At 38.3% G+C, this 22786-nt stretch overlaps 1 protein-coding gene across 2 annotated transcripts in view; it reads left to right on the forward strand.

The window, feature by feature from the left end:
- Positions 1-22786, forward strand: part of LOC126327838 (uncharacterized) — a 298189-nt gene that overhangs the window by 221617 nt on the left and 53786 nt on the right. For both annotated transcript variants that reach the window (XM_049995920.1, XM_049995922.1), the window contains exons 17-20: positions 1063-1194; positions 2569-2669; positions 17402-17483; positions 18843-19144. In XM_049995920.1, coding sequence (XP_049851877.1) covers positions 1063-1194; positions 2569-2669; positions 17402-17483; positions 18843-19144 — 617 coding nt within the window. The remainder of the gene's footprint in view (positions 1-1062; positions 1195-2568; positions 2670-17401; positions 17484-18842; positions 19145-22786) is intronic.

Below are 22786 nucleotides of genomic sequence, written 5' to 3' on the forward strand. Positions count from 1 at the left end.
AAAATGTCCATGCTTAGGAGCTGTAACAGGCTCATAATCAACTGTTAAGGCAATATTTTGTGATTCTGAAACAATTAGGAACCATTATTGAGGATTAAACTGAAAACTAAGCAGAACATTTGTTACAGAAAACCAGTAGTATAGTCTGATTATAATGATTTGTTGGTTGACACTTTATGGCTTGGAACTTTGCTCCTTCAATTGCAACTCTCAACGTCACAAATTGTCTGCTATTTTCTAATACACCACACCATAGCAGAGTGTCAATTCATTTGCAGTGTTAAATTACTGTAGTGCACTCATGCAATCCATTACCCGGTACTTCCAGTAACCAGTTTAACTGACAAGGGCTGCTGTGGGCAGAAACATGCTCTGCCTTTGTTGGCAGCCTAGTCCTCATGATCAGGTTTAACAATGACATGCCTAATACCTGACATTGGATAAGTGTCTGTCACATTACAAATGTCAAAAAGCAATTAGTTTTAAGAAGAGTGTGATCGTATTGGTGGTCATGGTGGTGGTGGTGGTGCAACAGATAAAGGCTAATGAAGAACAACATGCGGTCAAGAGTCATGCTGCATGTTTGAAGAGGTGGTGGTTGCACCACACCCATCACTCCCTCTCTTTCTCTCCTCCATCCCCACTTAATTACAGTTGGGAATTCAGTGAATGCCATATTCTGCAGATGGTTTCATCAACAGTAATAGAAATCTGTAAACATAAAGACACCTCCTGCTTCACTAGTGCTGGGAAATGAAAATTAATGAACACAGTTTGCTTGAATCACTAATATAGTATAGGTTGCTGTATTTAAATTGTGCATTAAAACATTCCACTCCACTGTCCTTTTTAGGTGTCGTGTAAGTGTGCATATTGAAGACTGTCTCTTCGTTGTGTATGCTCTAGAGTAACATTTGAGTGTAAACTAAAAGTTTCACCATGAAACAAACTGGAAGGTGATAATATTTTGTACATAAAAATACACATTTTTAATCTAAATATTTTGCTATCTTTTAATGTATTCTCTCCTTCCTAGAATAAGTTATGCTGTCCATGTTCTAGTTCCGCATTGCAGACTGAGCTATGTGAAACAGAGAGGCTGTATCAGCGTATTGTACATTTACCAAGAACAGCTGCAAGTCGAGATCAGGTTCCTGCTGCACCCTCACGAGAAACTACTAGGCAGCGTGCAAGGTAATAGATGGAACAGATCTCATTGAATGCTGCATACTCCTGTCCATGTTTTATGAATTTCATATGTGTAAATGACATATCTTGGTGCACAGAAGAAAAATGAAAGTTACTTTAGTTACCACTTTTGTAGTTGCTGCTGGATTTTACATGCATTTGAATTTTGAGTGAAACAGTAACAGTCTAGATGTAAATAATGAATAAGCAAAGAGAGACAAGAAAACCAAACATGAAGCTAAAATTTGGAAATAGTTTCTTTTTTCTGGAGTTTTTAAGTGTGGCTTTGCAACAATAAGGCCCATAAAAGGAGGAAGATTGCTATTTTACCACTTTGTTGGAAAAAATTGTTTGATATGTAGTACTCGTTCATACTATTGGATATCGGCTTTGTTATAGGAATCATCCTTATATTTGTCAGAAGTGATTTACAAAAATCATGGAAAATACAGATCAACATAGCTGAAGCCCTGTTAACATAACTTGCTTTAAATAAGAATTCACTGCCTTAACCACTCACCTTCTTGCTCTGTAACAAAGGCCTTCATTAATTTAAATGTGATAGGACTGATTCCCACACACACTTAGTTTTTGAATTCATTTTTATTCTAAACCTGAACTGTTGATCAGTGAATATGTATAAGTAGCTTTAAATTATTTTGGAATTTTTAATTCCTTTCTTCCACATTGTGGTTGATTTTTATTTCTTGTATGTCCTGTTTATTTTGTCTGATCTGTGCTGTATCCTTTGCTTTCTTTTAGTTCCAACCATAAGAAGGGTTGTTATCAGTCTCACTTATTTTCAGTAATATCTGCTGCTGATCAGTATGTGTTTTGGATCATCCTTAACCTATATGGTAAACATTTGTCTATCCTAGTTGTTGTTGTGCAAGGTGATATTTTTGAAACAGTGTTCATTGTGGATATTCCTATTTATGTCCAGGGCCGTTGAAGCCTCGGCAGTCTTATGTGTTGTTATCCTTCGTCACATGTAGGCTCCACATTGTACCTCTTCCTGCGGTTCCAATTTGTCCAAGAGGAACATGAGATTAGAAAGTAATTTCAAAGTAATCGGCCAGTCTTCATAATAGACAAACACCCCAAGGCAGTGGCTATCCAAATTTTGGGGATTGAGAATCCTACTACTTCATTTCTCATGACTATTTAACATACTTCAAATTACTTCTTAAATAACAAGAGAGCATAGATAAGGATGCATTTTGATTCTAATACAACTAGTGTACTTCCATTTATAGAGGTTTTTCAACATACATTTTTGATTACATTTCTAATTCATATCTCATTATTTTCATTGTTGTACTTGGTAATGCTGTCACTAGGAGCAGTAGTGACTAATACTGCTAAATGTTTAATTTTCAGGCAAGTTTTGTGTGTAATGGTTGAAAGCTTGACACAAGTTTTTGAAGAAAATGACACATTTCATAACTTCTCTAGAGATGATTGTGACAGCAGAGTGCGAGGTAAGCTTTTAGTTGTTTCATCTTTATGATTTATATATTTGTTAATACTGGTTTTATATTTGTTAATAAGGTTGATTACCAGACAAATCTTTACGCACATCAGTAAGTATGATTTTTTCTGAAGGCAAGTGATGGAATATTTAATGTCACAATTATTATTTACATTTACAGGGTTTGGACAAAAATATGCAAACACCAAAAAACAACTCGTTACCATGCCTAACATGATTTAGAAAACCTGTCCTGTAATGGGTGAATACAGGTCCTGTATTGTATCCAAGGGAATCTTACACCATTCTTCCTGCAAAACAGTGGCAAGATCAGGTAATAGTGAAGGAGAGGGATAGGGATCACACCCTCTTCTCTCCATAGCAGACCACAAACGCTCAATCATGTTGAGGTCTAGTGACTGTGGTGACCAAGGGAGATGGGACGATTCATCCTTGTGCTCACAAAACGTGTCCTAAACAATGGGGAAATTCATCCTTGTCCTGACAAAACCAGTCCCAACAATACAAGCTATGTGAACAGGGGACTGCTACGGTCGCAGGTTCGAATCCTGCCTCGGGCATGGATGTGTGTGATGTCCTTAGGTTAGTTAGGTTTAAGTAGTTCTAAGTTCTAGGGGACTGATGACCACAGCTGTTGAGTCCCATAGTGCTCAGAGCCATTTGAACCATTTTTTATGTGAACAGGTGCTCTGTTGTGTTGGAACACAGCATTACCATTGGAGAACAAAGGTTGTGCCATTTGATAGAACTGGTCAGCCAAAATGGTCACATAATACATGACAGTAATACAACTGTGCAGAGTAGTTGTGGGGCCCTTGGAATAATATGAGATGTCTGCTCAAATCATAACAGAAAATATGAAAACACCAAAAACAACTTGTTACCATGTGTAACATGACTTAGAAAACCTGTTGGTATTCAGAACACCTTCCAGTTGTCTCGGAATGGATAAATAGGGGTCCTGAATGGTATTCAAGGGAATCTTACACCATTTGTCCTGCAAAATAGTGGCAAGTTCAGGTAATAGTTTCACTCATGGAACATAAACTCCACCAGAAGTTGGAAGCACTGTGAAACAAGGCTCACATGACCAAATAACTTTCTTCCATTGCTCCATAGTCCAATTTTTGTGGTTTTGGCTCAATGTTTTGCTGTTAAGGGCATTTGCATCACTGGAGAGTGGTTTTAGAATTGCAGCTCATCCTGCAAGTTACCTGTGTATGGCGCTACTTTCATTTTACTTGTGTGCTAATGGAGTTTGTGAGTGCTACAATTCTTTCTGTAGTGACTTCTGCATCTGTCGTCCTCTTTATTTTTTCAACGGACTACTGTTCAATGATGGTTTATCACAATCACATGCCTTTGTCCACATTGTGTTTTAGCCGATGATGTTTTCAGCTATCTCTGTATGCAGTATAAATCTCTGATGAGATGCCACATGGCACAAACTCTTTTGACACTCTTGTTACAGAAGCACACAATGTATGAGCACAATCAATTTACTTACATTTGATTTCTCTTAGCTCTGACATTGTGCCCTAAAACCTACACAGAACACTGTTCTGACCACGACTAATTTGTGCAATGTATTAAGGGCATTGCACAGGTGCCATTAACCGTCAAATATAACAGTACAACCTGAAGGCTTGGTTAGCATGTACATTTATTTTCAAGTGAGCATTTCTTTCAGGGGTTCCATATTTCTGTTCAACTCCTGTATGTGTTCCTAAAGGATAGCATTTTTGTTACTTAAATGTTTCCTGAAAAATGCTATTTTTAAAAACCTGCCAAATTGAATTCCAGTCTTGGTGTTCAGATATCAGTCGCATTACAGATTGTGAAAATAAAATCGTATAATTTATATTTTAGGAAATATTGCAACAAGCTACAAGATTTTTTAAAAATGCTTTTCTTGCACCATTACTACTTTTAGGCTTGAGCCCTTTGTCAGATAATAGCATTAACTTCTTTGCAAGTTTTACATTTGTGTGCTAAAATATAATTAAGTTTTTGTGATTATGTGGTTTACAAAAGGTTTACTTTTACATCCTAAAATAGAACAAAGTTTTGTGATTCCACAGTTTTACACTTACATATGTTCTAGACATTGTACTCACTTCATGAAAAGCCGTCCTTTACTTATTACATGACAGAGGTTTCAATTTATTTTTTTTTTGGCATGATTCATGCTGATCAATGGACAGAGCCAAATACAAAATGGCAGATACATTTGTTTCAGCTGATGGTTTGATGTGCCAAAGAATGTGAAACACGTACAAATATGGCACATTTACGGAGTTATTGGAAAGATATTTCTTCATAGTACAGATAAGTTTATAGAGGTATACATTTAATCATTTAGGTTTGAAAGATGCTGGCGATAGCCAATGTAGAATTTTCTCTCTGTCAAATTAATAATTATTTCAAACTATAGAAGTTCTATGAAATTTTGGAGGTACACTTGTTTTTTAAATTCTGGTTGATCATTCAGTATGCACTCAGGTTTGTTGTGAGTGCAGTTGTGCATTTCTGATTCCTCTATTAAATTCATCTGTATTCCTTTTTTGGTAAAATGTAATATCTCTAAGATTTCTTCAATGCTTATCTCTGTGTTTACATGGAGGGCCATTTTAGTAGCAACAGTTGACTTATTTAGGTTGTTGAGCCAGAGAGCTTTCGTGTATTTACAAAATACGTCGAAACTCTATCAGTTTAGCTGTGTAAAATTTGGAGCACTCGGACCCGAAACTAGCAACAATTCAATAAAAACATTTTGGAAAACCTTGTGGCTAGTTGCAGTATTTGCTACAGTTTAATTTATGAGAACAGCTGTGGTGTTCTCTAACCACAATGGATAAAATAAAAGCATATCGCTCCATGGAAACTACTTCTAATTTCTTAATTTGTTGTTGCATTTAAATAAATTATTTCAGAATAACATTCAGCCATATGATTAATTTACTATAAATTATCAGTCTGTGTTTGTAATTGTCACATACAATATATACTTTTATCAACATATCGTGGCATTATGCTTCTGTGAAGAAGATACTGACATCTGCCAAACTAATATTAAATAAGTTTTTGTAATACACTTTTATGGTTTACATGCATGTATGGGCAAGTTCTAATGATTAATAATGTCCCCAATTTTCTAGGCTTCTGACAATGATAAATTAATCTGTTGAAATTAGTAAAGTGAAATAAATTTCCTAATTGTGTAACTGATGACAGAATTTTATTCTGAAATATATACCACTGTTGCTGAGAAAATTACAGTTCTTAAATAAATGATATGCCAGCTTCAGATTGTGAAGTGTACTTGCAGCTTTCAGTGACTTTTAGACACAAAAGACCACCTGACATTCTTTCCATAATGTCTTGCTTTTGCATTCGTTTGGTAACATTGGTAGCTATACTGTATATAACCACACTTACACATAGCTTTTCCATGCATGGGCATTCAGAAGGTCTAAAGCATCTTGTGAAAAGTTTTTCAAAAACTAAATGTGGATTAAACTACCCCTGTGGGAGGAAAGTATTAGAGAGAATCTTTTGAATGAAATTTGTAATAAAAGTTTACGCTTATCCTGGTGGAGTATGCAATGACAGATTAAGAATTGGTATGACCTCATATGTGCTTAATAAAAACAGTATAAAATGCAAAGAAAGCAAAATAATGCACTCCATGTTTGAAAACAGTCACAGTTTTGTAAACCGGGAGTAGTTGCATTGCCATGTTCAAATCAACAATGTAGGAAAAGATAGGTTGATACTTAGTGTAAAGATTACATATTAAGTTGCAGATAGCCATAATGAAGACATTTATGTATCAGCTATTGGCCACAGCCTTCATCAGAAAAGGAAAGAGAAACAAATCATTCACTTACACAACCAAGTACCCATCATGCACGTATGACTGCCAACTCAAGCAGCTCAGACAAACTCTGGTTCGAGCTGCCGGAGTTGGCAATCATATGTGCTTGAGGATGCGTGCTTGTGTAAATGAATGGCTTGTGTCTCTTCCTTTTACTGATGAAGGCTGTGGTTATGTATAAATATCTTTTAATTGTGCCTGTCTGCAACTTAACGTGTCATCCTCATGGTAATTAGTAATCTGCCTTTTTCTACAATGTTAATATTCCAACCTGGAGTTCCCAATTTCAAATAAAAAAGGCTGGGGTCATCAATTAAGCACAGCACTTACAACTGAAAGCACATTTATTACTGACACCTCAGGACAGCCTGATCAGAGCTGACCTTTTGGATGGAGTGTGCCCCTTCATGCGAACACTGATTATTCCAGAATATAACAGCGTTACAAACATAAGATAGTTCAAGAGTATTCCAGACTCAGTAATGGACACTACTGAGTAATGGACACTGCTCACCTGCAACGAGCCTGGTGTATTCATGTCACGCTTATGATACAAGGTACCATTTTCTATAGATGTCTCCTTTTCATGGACTGATGGTGAGTTACATGCTAATTTTGAGTGACTGGGTCCTGCAGAGACCAAAACATAATGGAGTGGATACTGGAGCCTTTATCGTGGCCTTTAAAGGTGATGGTTTATTGCAGTGATGTCAAACCGTATATTCTTACATCCACATGGTACTACAAATACATGCAATTTGTACATGTCTTCTCATTGCAATGCATTTGTCACCAGTTATACAAGAACAATCTTTGTGCCCCTCTTCCCAGCTTCATCAGCTGTGGGGAGTGCCAGTCACACTTTTCACCAGACTGCATCATTTTCAGGCATGTAAAGAAAATCCAAGGTTTCAAGATCCTTGACCGCTACACAAATCAAGAGACCAAGAGGAAATGTCAGTTGCCTACAACCTGCACACCCTGACTGTTTATCACATGACCTAAGTACTGTAGTTCAATTCAAAAAAAGTCACATTTTTTGAGACGACACTTGAGTCATTTTTCTGACAGCACTCAAAAAAAGAGTATGCAAATTGGCAATATGTTCCCCTGTTGTACAACCTGAGACGACGATATCCTCAAGGTAGTTTGAGCAAAATGGCACTTTTGAAGTCAGCTATTCCAAATAATGTGTGGTTGCGGAAGCACTGCCAAAGCGCAAATGCAAATACTTGAACAGTCCTAAGTGTATATTTACAACATACGCTTCCTGTCATTCTTCATGCAATGGAATTTGCAAGTAGGCATCACACAAATCTTTTTTGGAAAAGTAACGTCCTGTACCAAGCCTGTCCACGAATTCCTCATGGTGAGGTAACAGATAAGTGCCAACTGTTGTCTGTGGGTTGAAGACTTGAAGTCAACACAAATGTGAATGCGACCAGAATGCTTAGGCAACAAAATGAGAGGACTTACCCATTGACTAGCTTGAAAGGCAGCAATTACACCATTATCTTGCATTTCTTTCAATTCACTGGCTGCTTTGTCTCTTAAAGCAATTAGAATGGGGCAGGCCCAGAAAAACTTAGGCTGTGCATTGTCTTACAATGTAACATGTAAATGTTAATACTATTATGTTATATTCTCTCATGAAATGACAGAGAAGATGTAAGACAAAAATCTTCAACAGTAGTGTCTAAAATACTGCCTTTACTGTTTATTAGTAATTAAGTTTACCATAAATGTCTTTAAAGATAAGGTAGCATTCGTCCGAAAATCTCAAAATCAAATTATTCAGTATTTAAAAACATTCATGAAAATTTAAAACCTTTTTTTTAATTTCACATCCTTACAAGCTAAGAATGTAGTTTTGTAACAAACAATATTACACATTGTCAACTCATTGTGATATACCATTACTGGTCTGTGTTTTCTGCACAGCCATCGCATAACATTACAGTATGAGACAGACTAAGCAACTTTCAACAACTTTTACAATTTTTTTTTTCTTTACCTCTATAACAAAAACCTCATTTACCTTCTGGGATGCTTCCTTCTCAGTGCCTAGCTGGTGAATGTTCCTCGGGAGATTCAGTTAGCTTTTTGTGCCATGTGTTTTATCAGCTCCAAACCCAGTTGCTTGAGAAATGATCTTCTTGAAATACCTAGTCCTGTGTTTGCTTTGCGTATTACAAGTGCACTTATACTGGCATTGTTCAAAATGACATAAAATATGCACAATGAGCAGTCTTGTTTGTGTTTCAACATTTTATTCTGAACAGATGGTATCAGCTACATCCACTCCACTCATTGTTGAGGTTTCAAATGTAATAATCTCTGGCTTCTTCATATTACCTGTTTCTTCATTGATTTTATTATTTGTATGTGTTGATGATAGCAAAATTACACTTTTGTTTTTCCTTGGCACATTTGACACCAATGTGAAATTGTCACTGAATATAAATATGAGCAAATGTATTTCTCTTCTTTTGTGAGACAAAAATTCGAAAGGAGATTCCCATTTATTCTTGCTTTATGTTCCTATGAGGGTCAGCTTATAATCTCTGAAAAGTTCTCAAGCAGGAGTGTTGCTTGTGAACCAGTTGTCAAGGGTAATATTTCTTTCTGTTCCCTTCGGTGGCTCTACAAGTCTGATCACAGCATGGTCAGCTGTGTTACTCGCTTTGAAGAAACCTACAGGTTGTCGTCCTGTATATATTTCCAAATTTCATACATAGTATGTTTTTACGTCTGCCATGGTAAATATTTTTATCCTGTACTTTCCAGGTTTTGAAGGAATGTACATGCTCAGAATACAGCAACATTTAATGAACTGTAAGATATTAACTTGTTGTGTAATGCCTTGTGCTGTTCTTTGTGAATCCCTCTGTAACATCATGTAAATCGGTCAGCTTATCACTTGTTTTTATGTGCCTTTCTTGTGTGAATATCTTGGAAAAAACTAAATCGTTGCAGTGACTTTCCTGTAGGGAATATTTCTGTCCAGATGTCACAAGTGTCCCAGAATTCATCCATATTCATTTTGCCTCCATGAAGAATGCTAGAAATGAACGAAAGACCCAAAAATACCTTAAACTCCTCTTTTTTCCCCAAGTTTCTTGCAATATTTGGGTCATCCTTTTTCAAGAGATTTTGTGACTTATGTGAGTATTTGTGCTCTTTATTATCAAATCGAGCAAATCATTGTCGATGAACAGTTTCCAGAGCTCAACAGTGATATTAGCATTCCTGGCTTCCACACTGGCACCAAGCAAATGCATAATTAAATTGTAAGATCTGGCATGGACATTTTGGTTGGGAACAGTTTTCAGCCATTTAGTTTTTCTGTGTCTCAACAAATAGCACATTGATGGTTCAGTGGTAGAGGCTCCGGAACCAACCGCACAAGTTGATAGAGAACCTTAATTAGTGTTAGTGGGTATATTCATGTTTTTGACAGGAATAATGATGGGATCTTTGCTGTTAAGCGTTTTGTACTCATTTCACTTCCTGTGTCGTGATCACTTTCATGTACAAAATTAGGATCTGAATTCGCTTGTAATAATAATTTTCTAACAACAGTTTTTCAATTTTTTCCTCACTTAATGGATGCTGCCAAGCCGTTTTTGAGCAATTTTACTGCTCGCAAACAGTGTAAAAAGAAAAGTGCATAAGCAGCAAAAGCTAACTTAAACGAATGGGCTGGGTGCCTTGGACACAAAACCGATTTCTTCTGATGTCAGAATCAACTGGCATACAAAGAGTAATGATGAAGCAACTAGTGGCCCCTAGAATTGTTAACTGAAAGCTACAATGAATGGCTTACTCAAAAGTAGTTCACTCTGTCAAATAGTTTTAAAACAAAATCTGCCTGAATCTGAGCAATCCAGCCCAGTCCAGGTTTCAAGATCATCAAAAATGATGAAGTCATACAAATAGCAAAAAATCCATTTAACATGTCGAAGCAGGTTGGCCACTGTATGTTCAAAGGTGACCGGAGCTTTGTACAGTCTAAATGAAGTAACTTTAAAGTTATAGAGGCCACCAAGAGTTATGAAGGCAGTCTTTTCATCGTCAGCCTCGTCATCCTCTATTTGCCAGTAGCGTTGCTACATGTCCATAGTTTGAGATACAATTTGCTCTTCTTGAGGAGTCCAGGGTGTCACCAGTCCACAAAATGGGTAGATATATTTTTTCGTGATTTTGTTGCGTTCAGTTCAATCAATGCCAAAGTGCCATGTGCCATTCCTTTTCTTCACAAGGACCACAGAGAAGGACCAAGGACTCTGAAGGTTTAGTGATGTAATCTTTCAGCATATTCTCCACTATCTCCTGGATTTTCTGTCTCATTCAGCCAATGAGACCTTACACAAGTGCTGTCTAGTTGGTGGATGATCACCATTATTTATATGGTGTTTTACGTGGACTGCGTGGCCTGTCTTTTCTCCATTCCAAATTTGAAAGCACTCAAATTTCCGCAGAATGGCTATCATTCCTCAGTGTTATTTCTCGATAAGGCCAGGTGCTGTTCGCAGTTAAATAGTAGCTTACTCCCTGCGTTGTCTGTATTGGTAGCAGAGCATGATTTGTCGTCAGTGACACTAAGCTGCCCTTCCTGGATTGGTTCATCTTTTTCTAGTCATGTACCGTTAGGCATGTAGATTACTTTTGTGAGGCTGAGTAGCTGTTTGCAATTGAAAAAAGCTGCACAACTTAATTGAGTATCTTGATTTATGGATGGAACTCGTCTTGTTGATGAGGATGGGTTATCATCATCTTCATTAGCAAACAACCAGCCAGAGCAACCTTTTTTATGTGTACTTGTAGCAATAGCTTCATCAATCTGGAGCTCTGACCCTCCACAATCTGCGACTTCTTGCGATGCTTGTGATGCCTGCAAGACGTCCCATTCAGGAATAACATTATGACTCCATTCTTTTAAAATGATAAATTGAAAGGGTGTGTTCTGTCATTGATATTACTCTTGCCATTCATATTTCTGTTTACTGGATGTATTTCAAATTTATGACCTTATTTGGCAACTTGATCAAAACCTTTCAGTCATTTTCTCAGGTCTTGATGAGTATCTCTGGAGAGCACTGATGAATGCCTGATGTATAGCTGACTTTGGAGTCGAAATATAGGGACTGTGTAGAAACAATTTACTACTTGTATTATGGTTCCTGTCCATGTAGGCATTGGCTCTTACGTAGCATACCTGTAGTCGTGATTTAAAGTGTACGGTGTCTCCACCAAACAGTGTCATGTTGAACCCACAATCAGGTCAGAACTGTCAGTGTAGCACAGCACTTACACTTGTAAGCACATTTATTACTGGCACCAATGTACAGCCGTAATGAAACTGACTTACTGGATAGGGAGTGCAGGTATTTACACAGAAATTGAATATTTCAGTATACACTAGCATTATAAGTATAATACACTCCTGGCAATTGAAATAAGAACACCGTGAATTCATTGTCCCAGGAAGGGGAAACTTTATTGACACATTCCTGGGGTCAGATACATCACATGATCACACTGACAGAACCACAGGCACATAGACACAGGCAACAGAGCATGCACAATGTCGGCACTAATACAGTGTATATCCACCTTTCGCAGCAATGCAGGCTGCTATTCTCCCATGGAGACGATCGTAGAGATGCTGGATGTAGTCCTGTGGAACGGCTTGCCATGCCATTTCCACCTGGCGCCTCAGTTGGACCAGCGTTCGTGCTGGACGTGCAGACCACGTGAGATGACGCTTCATCCAGTCCCAAACATGCTCAATGGGGGACAGATCCGGAGATCTTGCTGGCCAGGGTAGTTGACTTGCACCTTCTAGAGCACGTTGGGTGGCACGGGATACATGCGGACATGCATTGTCCTGTTGGAACAGCAAGTTCCCTTGCCGGTCTAGGAATGGTAGAACGATGGGTTCGATGACGGTTTGGATGTACCGTGCACTATTCAGTGTCCCCTCGACGATCACCAGAGGTGTACGGCCAGTGTAGGAAATCGCTCCCCACACAATGATGCCGGGTGTTGGCTCTGTGTGCCTCGGTCGTATGCAGTCCTGATTGTGGCGCTCACCTGCACGGCGCCAAACACGCATACGACCATCATTGGCACCAAGGCAGAAGCGACTCTCATCGCTGAAGACGACACGTCTCCATTCGTCCCTCCATTCACGCCTGTCGCAACACCACTGGAGGCGGGCTGCACGATGTTGGGGCGTGAGCAGAAGACGGCGTAACGGTGTGCGGGACCGTAGCCCAGCTTCATGGAGACGGTTGCGAATGGTCCTTGCCGATACCCCAGGAGCAACAGTGGCCCTAATTTGCTGGGAAGTGGCGGTGCGGTCCCCTACGGCACTGCATAGGATCCTACGGTCTTGGCGTGCATCCGTGCGTCGCTGCGGTCCGGTCCCAGGTCGAGGGGCACGTGCACCTTCCGCCGACCACTGGCGACAACATCGATGTACTGTGGAGACCTCACACCCCACGTGTTGAGCAATTCGGCGGTACGTCCACCCGGCCTCCCACATGCCCACTATAAGCCCTCGCTCAAAGTCCGTCAACTGCACATACGGTTCACGTCCACGCTGTCGCGGCATGCTACCAGTGTTAAAGACTGCGATGGAGCTCCGTATGCCACGGCAAACTGGCTGACACTGACGGCGGCGGTGCACAAATGCTGCGCAGCTAGCTCCATTCGACGGCCAACACCACGGTTCCTGGTGTGTCCGCTGTGCCGTGCGTGTGATCATTGCTTGTACAGCCCTCTCGCAGTGTCCGGAGCAAGTATGGTGGGTCTGACACACCGGTTTCAATGTGTTCTTTTTTCCATTTCCAGGAGTGTATATTTCGAGGACCTTTCAGAAATGATAAATATTAAATAACAAATATACTGGCAGAAAAAAAGAGTGAGGTAAATGAAATAAGGTAGGCATGTTCCTCCATCTGAAAAAAGCTGTCTATTCAAATTTCACATCAGTCACGTAAGAGTCTAGTTGTAGCACCACTATGAGGATTTAAATCAGGTTTGCTTTCAGATTTGCATTGTAGTGGTTGTGACAAAGTCACCTTTGAGATTGGATGTAGGGAGTTGATGATAGTCAAAAATGCCTTTATGAAGACAAAGATGTCATTATCAACAGCTCATTGCCTTTCTACATCTACATTGATACTCTACAAATCACCTATAAGTGCCTGGCAGAGGCATGTAAAAGGGCTATGAGAAGCTGGGTGTTACTTCTATGATAGTGTAGGAAGACGTGGCAGGAATGTAGCCTCCGTATTAATTGCTGGCAGCGGTGGTAACAGGAAGGTACAGTCACGAGAAGACCAAGCTCTGGATGGCCACGTGGCACTAGCAAGAGGGAAGGCCAGTGTGTTCGGCATATTCGAGCAGCAGTTGGTGCCACAGTCACACAATAAACTGTTGCAAATCATTTACAAGTACATCTCTGAGCCAGACACCCTGTTGCAGGCATTCCACTGGCCCCAAACCACCATCATTTCCGACTTCGGTATTGTCAAGTCTGAGGTCATTATAAGGCAGAGTGGTGGTCAGGTTTGAACTGGTGACCCACAGCATGTAAGCCAGCAACATTTCCCACCATGCCACATTGCAAGTACCTCTGCTTGTGACAGTATTAATAACCACTAAGTAGTTTGACCTACACCTGCCATGAAACAGCTGAATGCAATTTTGAAAAACAGTTACAATCATTGCATTAGCATAAAATCTTTGGACATGTACTATTAAACCCTGTGTCGAATCTGCTGTTTACTGTCGATTGTGCCAACAGTGACTCTTGCTCTGTGAAAAATCTTTCGTGGTAAAGTTAGTTTGAGAAGAGTCCTGCAGCTCATTCATGCATTGAGTATGACTGCTTTCTATGAATCTAAAGAGTTATTCTGAACTAATTTATATTGTCACTGTTTATTTCTACATCGAAATCAACATCTACATAGATACTCCGCAAGCCACCATATGAGGCATGGTGGAGGGTACCCTCTACCACTACTTGCCATTTCCTTTCCTGTTCAACTCGCAAATAGAGTGAGGGGAAAAATGACTGTCTGTATGCCTCCGTATAGCCTAATTTCTTGTATCGTATCCTCATGGTCCTTGCAGCCAATTTATGTTGGCAGCAATGGAATTGTTCGGCAGTTGGCTTCAAATGCCGGTTCTCTAAATTTTCTCAATAGTGTTTCTCAAAAAGAATGTTGCCTTCTTTCCACAGTTTCCCATTTGAGTTCCTGAAGCGTCTTTGTAACACTTCCATGTTGGTCGAACAAACTAGTAACAAATGTAGCAACCTGCCTCTGAATTACTTCGATGTCTTCCTTCAACCTGACCCAGTACAGATCCCAAACACTCGTGCACTACCCAAGAACTGGTCTCACCAGCATCCTATATTTCATCCTCTTTACAGGTGACCCACTCTTTCCGAAAATTCTCCCAGTGAACCGTAGTCGACCATTCACCTTCCGTACCACAGTTCTCACATGCTCGTTCCATCTTACACCAATTTGCAATGTTACGCCCAGATATTTAAGCAGTTTTACTGTGTCAAGCAGGACACTAGCAATACTGTATCTGAACATTACAGGTTTGGTCTTTCTACTCATCTGTATTAACTTTCCACATTTAGAACTAGCTGCCATTCATCACACCAACTGGAGATTTTGTCTAAGTCATATTGTATTTTCCTACAGTCACTCAACTTTAACACCTTACCATACGCTACGACGTTATCAGCAAACAATCACAGATTGCTGCCCACCCTTTCTGCCATGTCATTTATGTATATAGAGAACAACAGTGATCCTAACACACTTCCATGGGGAACTCCTGACAATATCCATGTTCCTGATGAACACTCGCCATCGAGGGCAACACACAAGATTCTGCTATTTAAGAAGTCTTTGAGCCACTCTCATATCTTTGAACTTATTCCATATGCTCATACCTTCATTAACAGTCTGCAATGGGGCACCATGTCAAATGCTTTCTGGAAATATAGAAATATGGAATCAGGCTGTTGCCCTTCATCCATAGTTCCCAGTATATCATGTGAGAAAAGGGCAAGCTAAGTTTCACACGAGCAATGCTTTCTAAAAAAATGCTGATTGTTGCCCATAAGTTTCTCAGTATCAAGAAAGTTTATTATATTTGAACTGAGAACATGTTCAAGGCTTCTGCAGCAGACAGAAGTTAGAGACATTGGTCTACAATTTTGAAGGTGTTCTTTTACCCTTCTTATATATTGGAGTCACCTGTGCTTTTTTTCCAGTCACTTGGAACTTTGTGCTGGGCGAGGGATTTGTGATAGCAAGCTGCGTAAAGGGCCAATGCCGTAGAGTACTCCTTGTAAAATCAAACTGGAATTCCATCCAGACCTGGTGATTTATTTGCTTTCAAATCTTTCTCTATGCCAGGTATGCTTATTACTATGTCTTCTATACAGGAGTCTGTCTGATGGTCAAATGACAATATGTTTCTGTGATTCTCCTATGTGAACGATTTCCTGAAAGTGAAATTAGAACTATGGCTTTCATTTTGCTATCTTCAGCTGCCACACCAGACTGATCAACAAGGTATTGAATGGAAGGCTTAGACCTATTTTGTGATTTTATGTAAGACCAAAATTGAGATGCTATTAACTGCTTATCTCCTCTTTCTAGCAGACACACTCTCCTAGTCTTCTTGGCTGATTTATTAACTTTTGTAATCATAGTTGCTATCATGACATCATGATCATTAATCCCCATTTCTGTACTGACAATGTCAATAAGGTCCGGTCTATTTGTAGCTACAAGATCTATTTCTATTGCATGTGGACTGCCAAGCTAGCTGTTCAAGACAGTTTTCAGAAAGTGTGTTAAAAAGTATTTCTCTGCAACTCCCGTAATGAATTCATAGACATCCCAATCCACACTTGGCAGGCTAAAGTCGCATCCAACCAGTATTGCATGATCTGTGTATTTACATGCTATTGACTGTAGGCTTTCTTTGAATGACTCTAGAACAGTCACAGCAGAGTTAGGTGGCCAGTAAAAACATGCAACAATTAACTCGGTTTCCCGTACGTCTGATGTATGTGACCAGATGACTTTACTGTCACACTCAACTTCGACCTCAGTAGAGACAATAGGTTTATCAACTGCAATGAACACTCCCCCTCCTATGGCCTTTAGTACATCTGTCCTTTATATGCTTGAGCAGAGGGACAGTATTTCTCAAACTTCACTGAGGAATAGGTTCCTGTCATACTTAAATTATGTCACTTTAGCAAAGTACTAGTTGGGAAAGATCTCAGTGAATAAACGATAAACTGGAGGGATTTTGTGGCCAGTAGCCTAGTTCTCACTGAACTTTTGTTAGGTGTTCCCCATGTGGTCTGATTTCTAGTATATCTTTTACTACCCTGCAGAGAGTCAACGAAATCTCTGCTACCTAGCTGCTACAGTCAGACTGTGAAAGAGGTTGGTGGGCTTTGGATGACTGTATTTGAAAACAATTTCCTGTCATGAATGAGTTAGCAAAAATTTTCAGATTATTGTCTGAAGAACACTTGCTTTGCAGATGATTTGTTAACTTGGAGATGTGTACTACTAAACAATTCTGTGTGATAATTTATTATGAAATATTGCTAAGCAATTTAAATATGAGGAAAAACTGTGTCTTTGAAACCAATCAATAAAAATGTATTTAATTATGGTATACATTTACAACAGATGCAACCCATTTAGCTTTTCACTTTAATATTGAAATAATATTTTCTTGTGTGGTTCTTCTGATAATTGAAATTGACACCCACTTTTTTGTAGTTTTTCTTTCAGATATTTACTTTCTGCTGCAGCTATCAGTTGAACTTGTTGATCTTCTGCTGGTACAGATTGCTCGCCCATGGTAAGCCGTTAAGATTTGATTCTTAATATGAGTGTTGTATCATTGTCATACTAATTTAATAGTTATAACTGTTTGCCAGTTGAGACTTAAGATTGTTTCTTTGGAAAGTCATAATATACCTATTTTGTTAGTCATCATCTCCTGAATGCTGTGCCTTGTTGCTGCAGTCATTATCCCTAACATTTTGCTATCCTATTGTGTTCATATATTTTAAATATTACTGAAAAATAACTTTTATTTTTGTGACATTTCTGCTGTGTGATACCTGCCAAAAAGATATGACTTGAACCAGTTTAAGATACCATGACTAACAAATTCTGCCTCAATACTATCCACATATTGTCAAAAAATACAATAGAATTTAGAGCTCCTAAGTGAAACAGCCCATATAGCAAACCATGGTTAAAATACGTCAGGTATTTCTAAATTCTCCTTAAAATCCACTTGGACAAGTTGGCTATTTGTACTGTCAGGTACTGAGTGTTCTCCACCCTCTACAAAACTTTCAAAGTGGCAGCGATTGGCACATTCTGTTTATAGGTTATGACCTCATTTAACTTTATAAAGTGATGTTTGGGTTCTCACTGTAGTTTTTTACTTGTAAATACACATAGCCTTATCTTGACTTTCTGATTCCGATTTTGTGTCATGTGCATTCTACAAAAGGCAAGCAGGGAATATTCTGTGTCTGTCTAAGGATGATTTAATTTGATTGAATTCACTCACATAATACAGAAATTGGTCTTGATTGTCATTGGTTGATAATTTAAGCAGGGACCATTATTGGCTTCATTTCTGATTTGTGTGGGTCCTAAGGAACGGGCACTTCTCCACATATCTGCCTATGATGTTACAGTGCTTCTGATATTCTCTTCTGCATATCAACAATATTCACTTCACAGAACAGTAGTTTGTTATCTTCAGTCTGCTATTCCTATTTCAATAGCATTACTGAGTGTGGATGCATAGATTTCACTTCAGGTACTTTACAAAGAAAAAAAAATTTTCTATTGTGCTTGGCTGGTGAAAATGTAAGGATATTGTACATATAAGTGAATGAAATATTTACAGTTTATGATGCTGATGTTGCTGCTTACATTGCTTGAGGATCCTTTACAAGAAACATCACACTTCTTTCATATTTTTAGTCTTTCAGATCTGAGGGTCATCCTGTTAATTGATAATTCCTGTTTGAAGGCAAAGGGTACAGTAGATCTGTAATATGTCCCATTATTTAATTACTTATGTTGTATTGCATGAGTTTTCAGTTGTGCCGTTTGAACTTAAATCTCCTTCAGGCTGTCATTCTCTAAACAGTGGTTATATGTTTTGAATTTTCCTCCATTTTTTTTTTTCCAGGGGTAATGTGGGAACTCAGTTAGAAAGCCGAGTAGAAAGCACTTCCAACTCGAGCCACAACATGAGGGATCAAATTTCACATTCCCGACCCCGGGGGACAGGATCATTTCGCTTCTATGCACGGCGTGGCAGTGGTGCACAACGACCAAGTGATGGATACTCAAGGCAGACGTCAGCTGGAGCTTCAGGAGCAGTTCATCCCAATCCAGCAAGAACACTATCAAGGCACAGAACTGGCCGCTCACTTGGACGTGGCCCTTGGGTGAATCGCTTTTCTGGTGCGCCAACTAGGTTCTTGCCAGGTAATGTGAGTTACCCTCGTGCACTCATTGGTATCTAGAAGCAGTAATTTTATGTGGACACAGATGTTAAGTCACATACGTTCATCAACCATTTGACATCCACATCCAATCCTAACAGCGTGTTAGTGGATTATGAGTTTAAGCCATACACAAAACGTAAACACTGAATTGAGAGCATGCTTCTCTATTGAAAAAGGCTGCAATCATCTAAAAGCAGATAGCTGCTTGGCTACACTGAAATGTCTGCTTGTTAGAACAGTTAAAAGAATTACTGAGTAAACTGCATTAGTACATTCACATGGTTGAATTAATTGTAAGGCCAGTTTCTGCTTTTACACGTCTTGCAACTCAGTCCTCACCTTAATTTCCTACCAAAAACATCACTCAGGAGCCCATTGTCCAGTAACGTGACAATTGTTGTAAGGGCCAGTAGTGTGCAAGTTTTAGGTTGAGGTTATTGTCTTCACATGTGCTGCTTTGTATATTCTCTAAATCTGTCCTTGCCTCTATAATCTTTTGTATCAGTAACTAAATGCTGCATAGGCCTCCTCCCCTCAGTTAGTATTCTGATTGTGTCATATTTAATAAAGTTATAATTAAGAATGCAGTGTTGTTGTGGAACCCAGCTATCCAACCAAAATGAACATGTAAGAGTATCCAACCAAAATGAACATGTACAAGGGCAAACGAAAAAGAAACCTAACTAAGTTTTCAGTGGGCAAAGCTTTTAAAGTACAGCATTTTGCCACCACAAGTGCATAGAGCTAACATTCCAGAATCAGTAAGCTAAGTGTCATCACTGAAGGAGGTCAGGACTAATTCAGCAGAGTTTATAGTGACAACTGTTTCGTGTTGTGATGTTCGCCCGCTTTATTTCCTCGTTGATTGCCCTCAGCGTCGACGTACTGTGTTGCTATACTGGCTGAAAAATGGGGGTGGAATTTCAACACTGACTACTGCAAATAATGTAGGCAACATGTGCACAGTTGCATTTCACAGTTCTTTACTTTCACTGTTCACAACCCACCCACCCCGATATACACAGATAATATGGCCAATTAACTATTGGTAAATATTGTTAAGCCACATTGATAGTTTGCAGGCATATGTGAGCATACTGCTACAATAGTTTGCAGTTGAAAATCTGTGAGGAGTGAAACATAACCATACAGTTCACATTCTCTCAAATAATTTAACAGACATTGTCACTGTATTAACACATGGCCTATTTTTGTTACACTTATTTCACGGCTAAGTTGATCCATTGTTGTTGTTCTAACCAACACAGGTGTCTTGTCTGAATCTTGGCTGTGGGCTGACTGTCTTGGGACCAATAATCAGGCCTTTAGATATCATCACAATAATAGCTGCTGAAACTACACATTGTGTGAAGCTAAAATTACAACTGAAACATAACTCGCTCCATTAATTGAATCCATCAGAGAAGTGTGTTTTTTTTTTAACAATTTCTCCTACTACAAGGGTTAAGCCTTATTATTTGCTCAAATCATGAAATTAACAGATATAGTTATACAAACAATACTTTTGATGAAACTGGTAATAACTTTCGAATTAATTAAGCACTTTGCTAACATTTTTTTTCTAATAGAGCCAAATAAGAATCTTAGTGATCCTTTTCCGAATGTTTTAATTAGTACAGAATTTATAGTTGTTTAGAAGTCAACAATAGAATTTCAGTTATGAAACAATTACTGATTTCACTCTATAACAATAGTATTAACTAGGAATAGTCAAAATAAATTATATCTGGTGTTATATTCTTTAAAACTGAGGGTGATCCTTTCTCTTTTATGAAAATTTAGATTATACTCACATATATTAATGGTAATTAGTCAAAAATGAATGTAGGGAGGCAGATGGCAGAACAAGAGAGGAAGTAGATACATCCCAGCTTGCATTGTCACATCACCACCTCATTGGATTGACCAGATAAATATTGCAAATAGCTAACTGGGCACTTCAGTGACCACAAATGACCCCAGAAATTGGGTTTGGCAATCTACACACAAAAAAATATTACAAATGAAATCTTATCAAAACTACAGTACATATGGTGTTTTTTTTTTTTTTTTTTTTTTTTTTTTTTTTTTTTTTTTTTTTTTTTTTCAAATTTATACTTGCATGAACAGGCCATACAAAAATCCCTGTACAAAATATTTACATATAGTGTATTGTACAATGGAACAAAATATCCATGAGTTATATTTTTAATACAAATTAGGCATGTTCATTGTAAGTGATGTACTTTTTGGTAAACAAAGATTACATTTTAAGATAAGTATCACTTCATAAAGTCCTGTCTTGCTTAAAAATAAATAAATAAACCCTCATGGTTTGTAAAATGTTTAATTACACTGTGCATTGTAATTCACTTTTTAGACAGAAAATTTCTCTTGCTTAATGTTTAGTATTTTTCACAAGCACTTTCACACTTTTAATGAGCTTTAACACATTTTATCACCAAGTTGTCCATGCCTTTAACAGGTCCAAGTGGCAGCGAGTAATGAAATGAATTGCTGTCAGTTCCCTTGGAAGTGGTTCTCCTCCTCCACAGTATATGAAAAAATTAGACCGAAAATGCCCTACCTTAGTACGCTTACTTTTACTTTTAAATATAAGGAATAAATGTTTAGCACTAAAGGCAAATAATGGTCATTACTTCATAAATAAATAGATTACATACTCCTCATAACATCACAATAATTAGCACTAAAATTGACTGTAGTACAAAAGGTGGACACTGGTAAAAATTTTAAAAATCAGGTGCACATTACACTATAAAACATTACTCTAGGTCATAACTCTGTCCGAAACTGGTTAAACTTGAAAGACTCTTGTTTCTTTTCCACTTGCAAAATAGCAAAAACTCAAGATGTGCAATAGCATAGATTTACTAATTGTTATGTTATGAAAAAAGAATAGAATCACCATCACATAAATTAATTACTACTCAAATCAAAATTAAGCTAATGGAAGTTGTACGAAATCATTGCCCTACTTCTCTCAACTCTGAGCACTACTCTCCTACAACCAGAAAATTAAATCCTCACAAGATCACAAAACATTGCCAAATAGTTGACTTGTCAGATTATTCACACCAGGCTAGCACCACAATTCTACAGTTATCAGTTAATCAGCAAAATTACTTTTCATTGTTCCAGTATTACTACTTTGAGCTCATAATTCCTCGGAACACAAATAGAAGTTTTCGGATAACCTATAGATTCAATGATGCTCTTTCTGTTAAGCTCTCATTCCGAGCTGCAGTGGCATGAATTGCACAATATAGATAGTACCCAATGTTGCCTTGTTCAAAATGTAGATCCTCAAATAGTTTCACTACATTTGTTTGTATACAGTTATTTTTTCCTTTACTCAGTCATGTCTATCAGTTTCAGTATTTTACTTACCTTTCTTGCCTTGTTAGCCAGTGGAGTGCATTCTCAAAAAATATCCCTACTGCAGAGACAGGCTCCCTAACCATTAAGACCCAAACATTATTCATTATTTTACTATTTCAGTATTGTTTCATTATCTAATAAATAAACACTTGCTCTGCTTATCCGGTGAAAAATTGATTCTCCTGGAAAACATTCCACAGTAACAGATCCTTATATTAAG

Source organism: Schistocerca gregaria, chromosome 2 (genome assembly GCF_023897955.1).
Source record: "Schistocerca gregaria isolate iqSchGreg1 chromosome 2, iqSchGreg1.2, whole genome shotgun sequence".
In the NCBI taxonomy this organism is placed as follows: domain Eukaryota; kingdom Metazoa; phylum Arthropoda; class Insecta; order Orthoptera; family Acrididae; genus Schistocerca; species Schistocerca gregaria.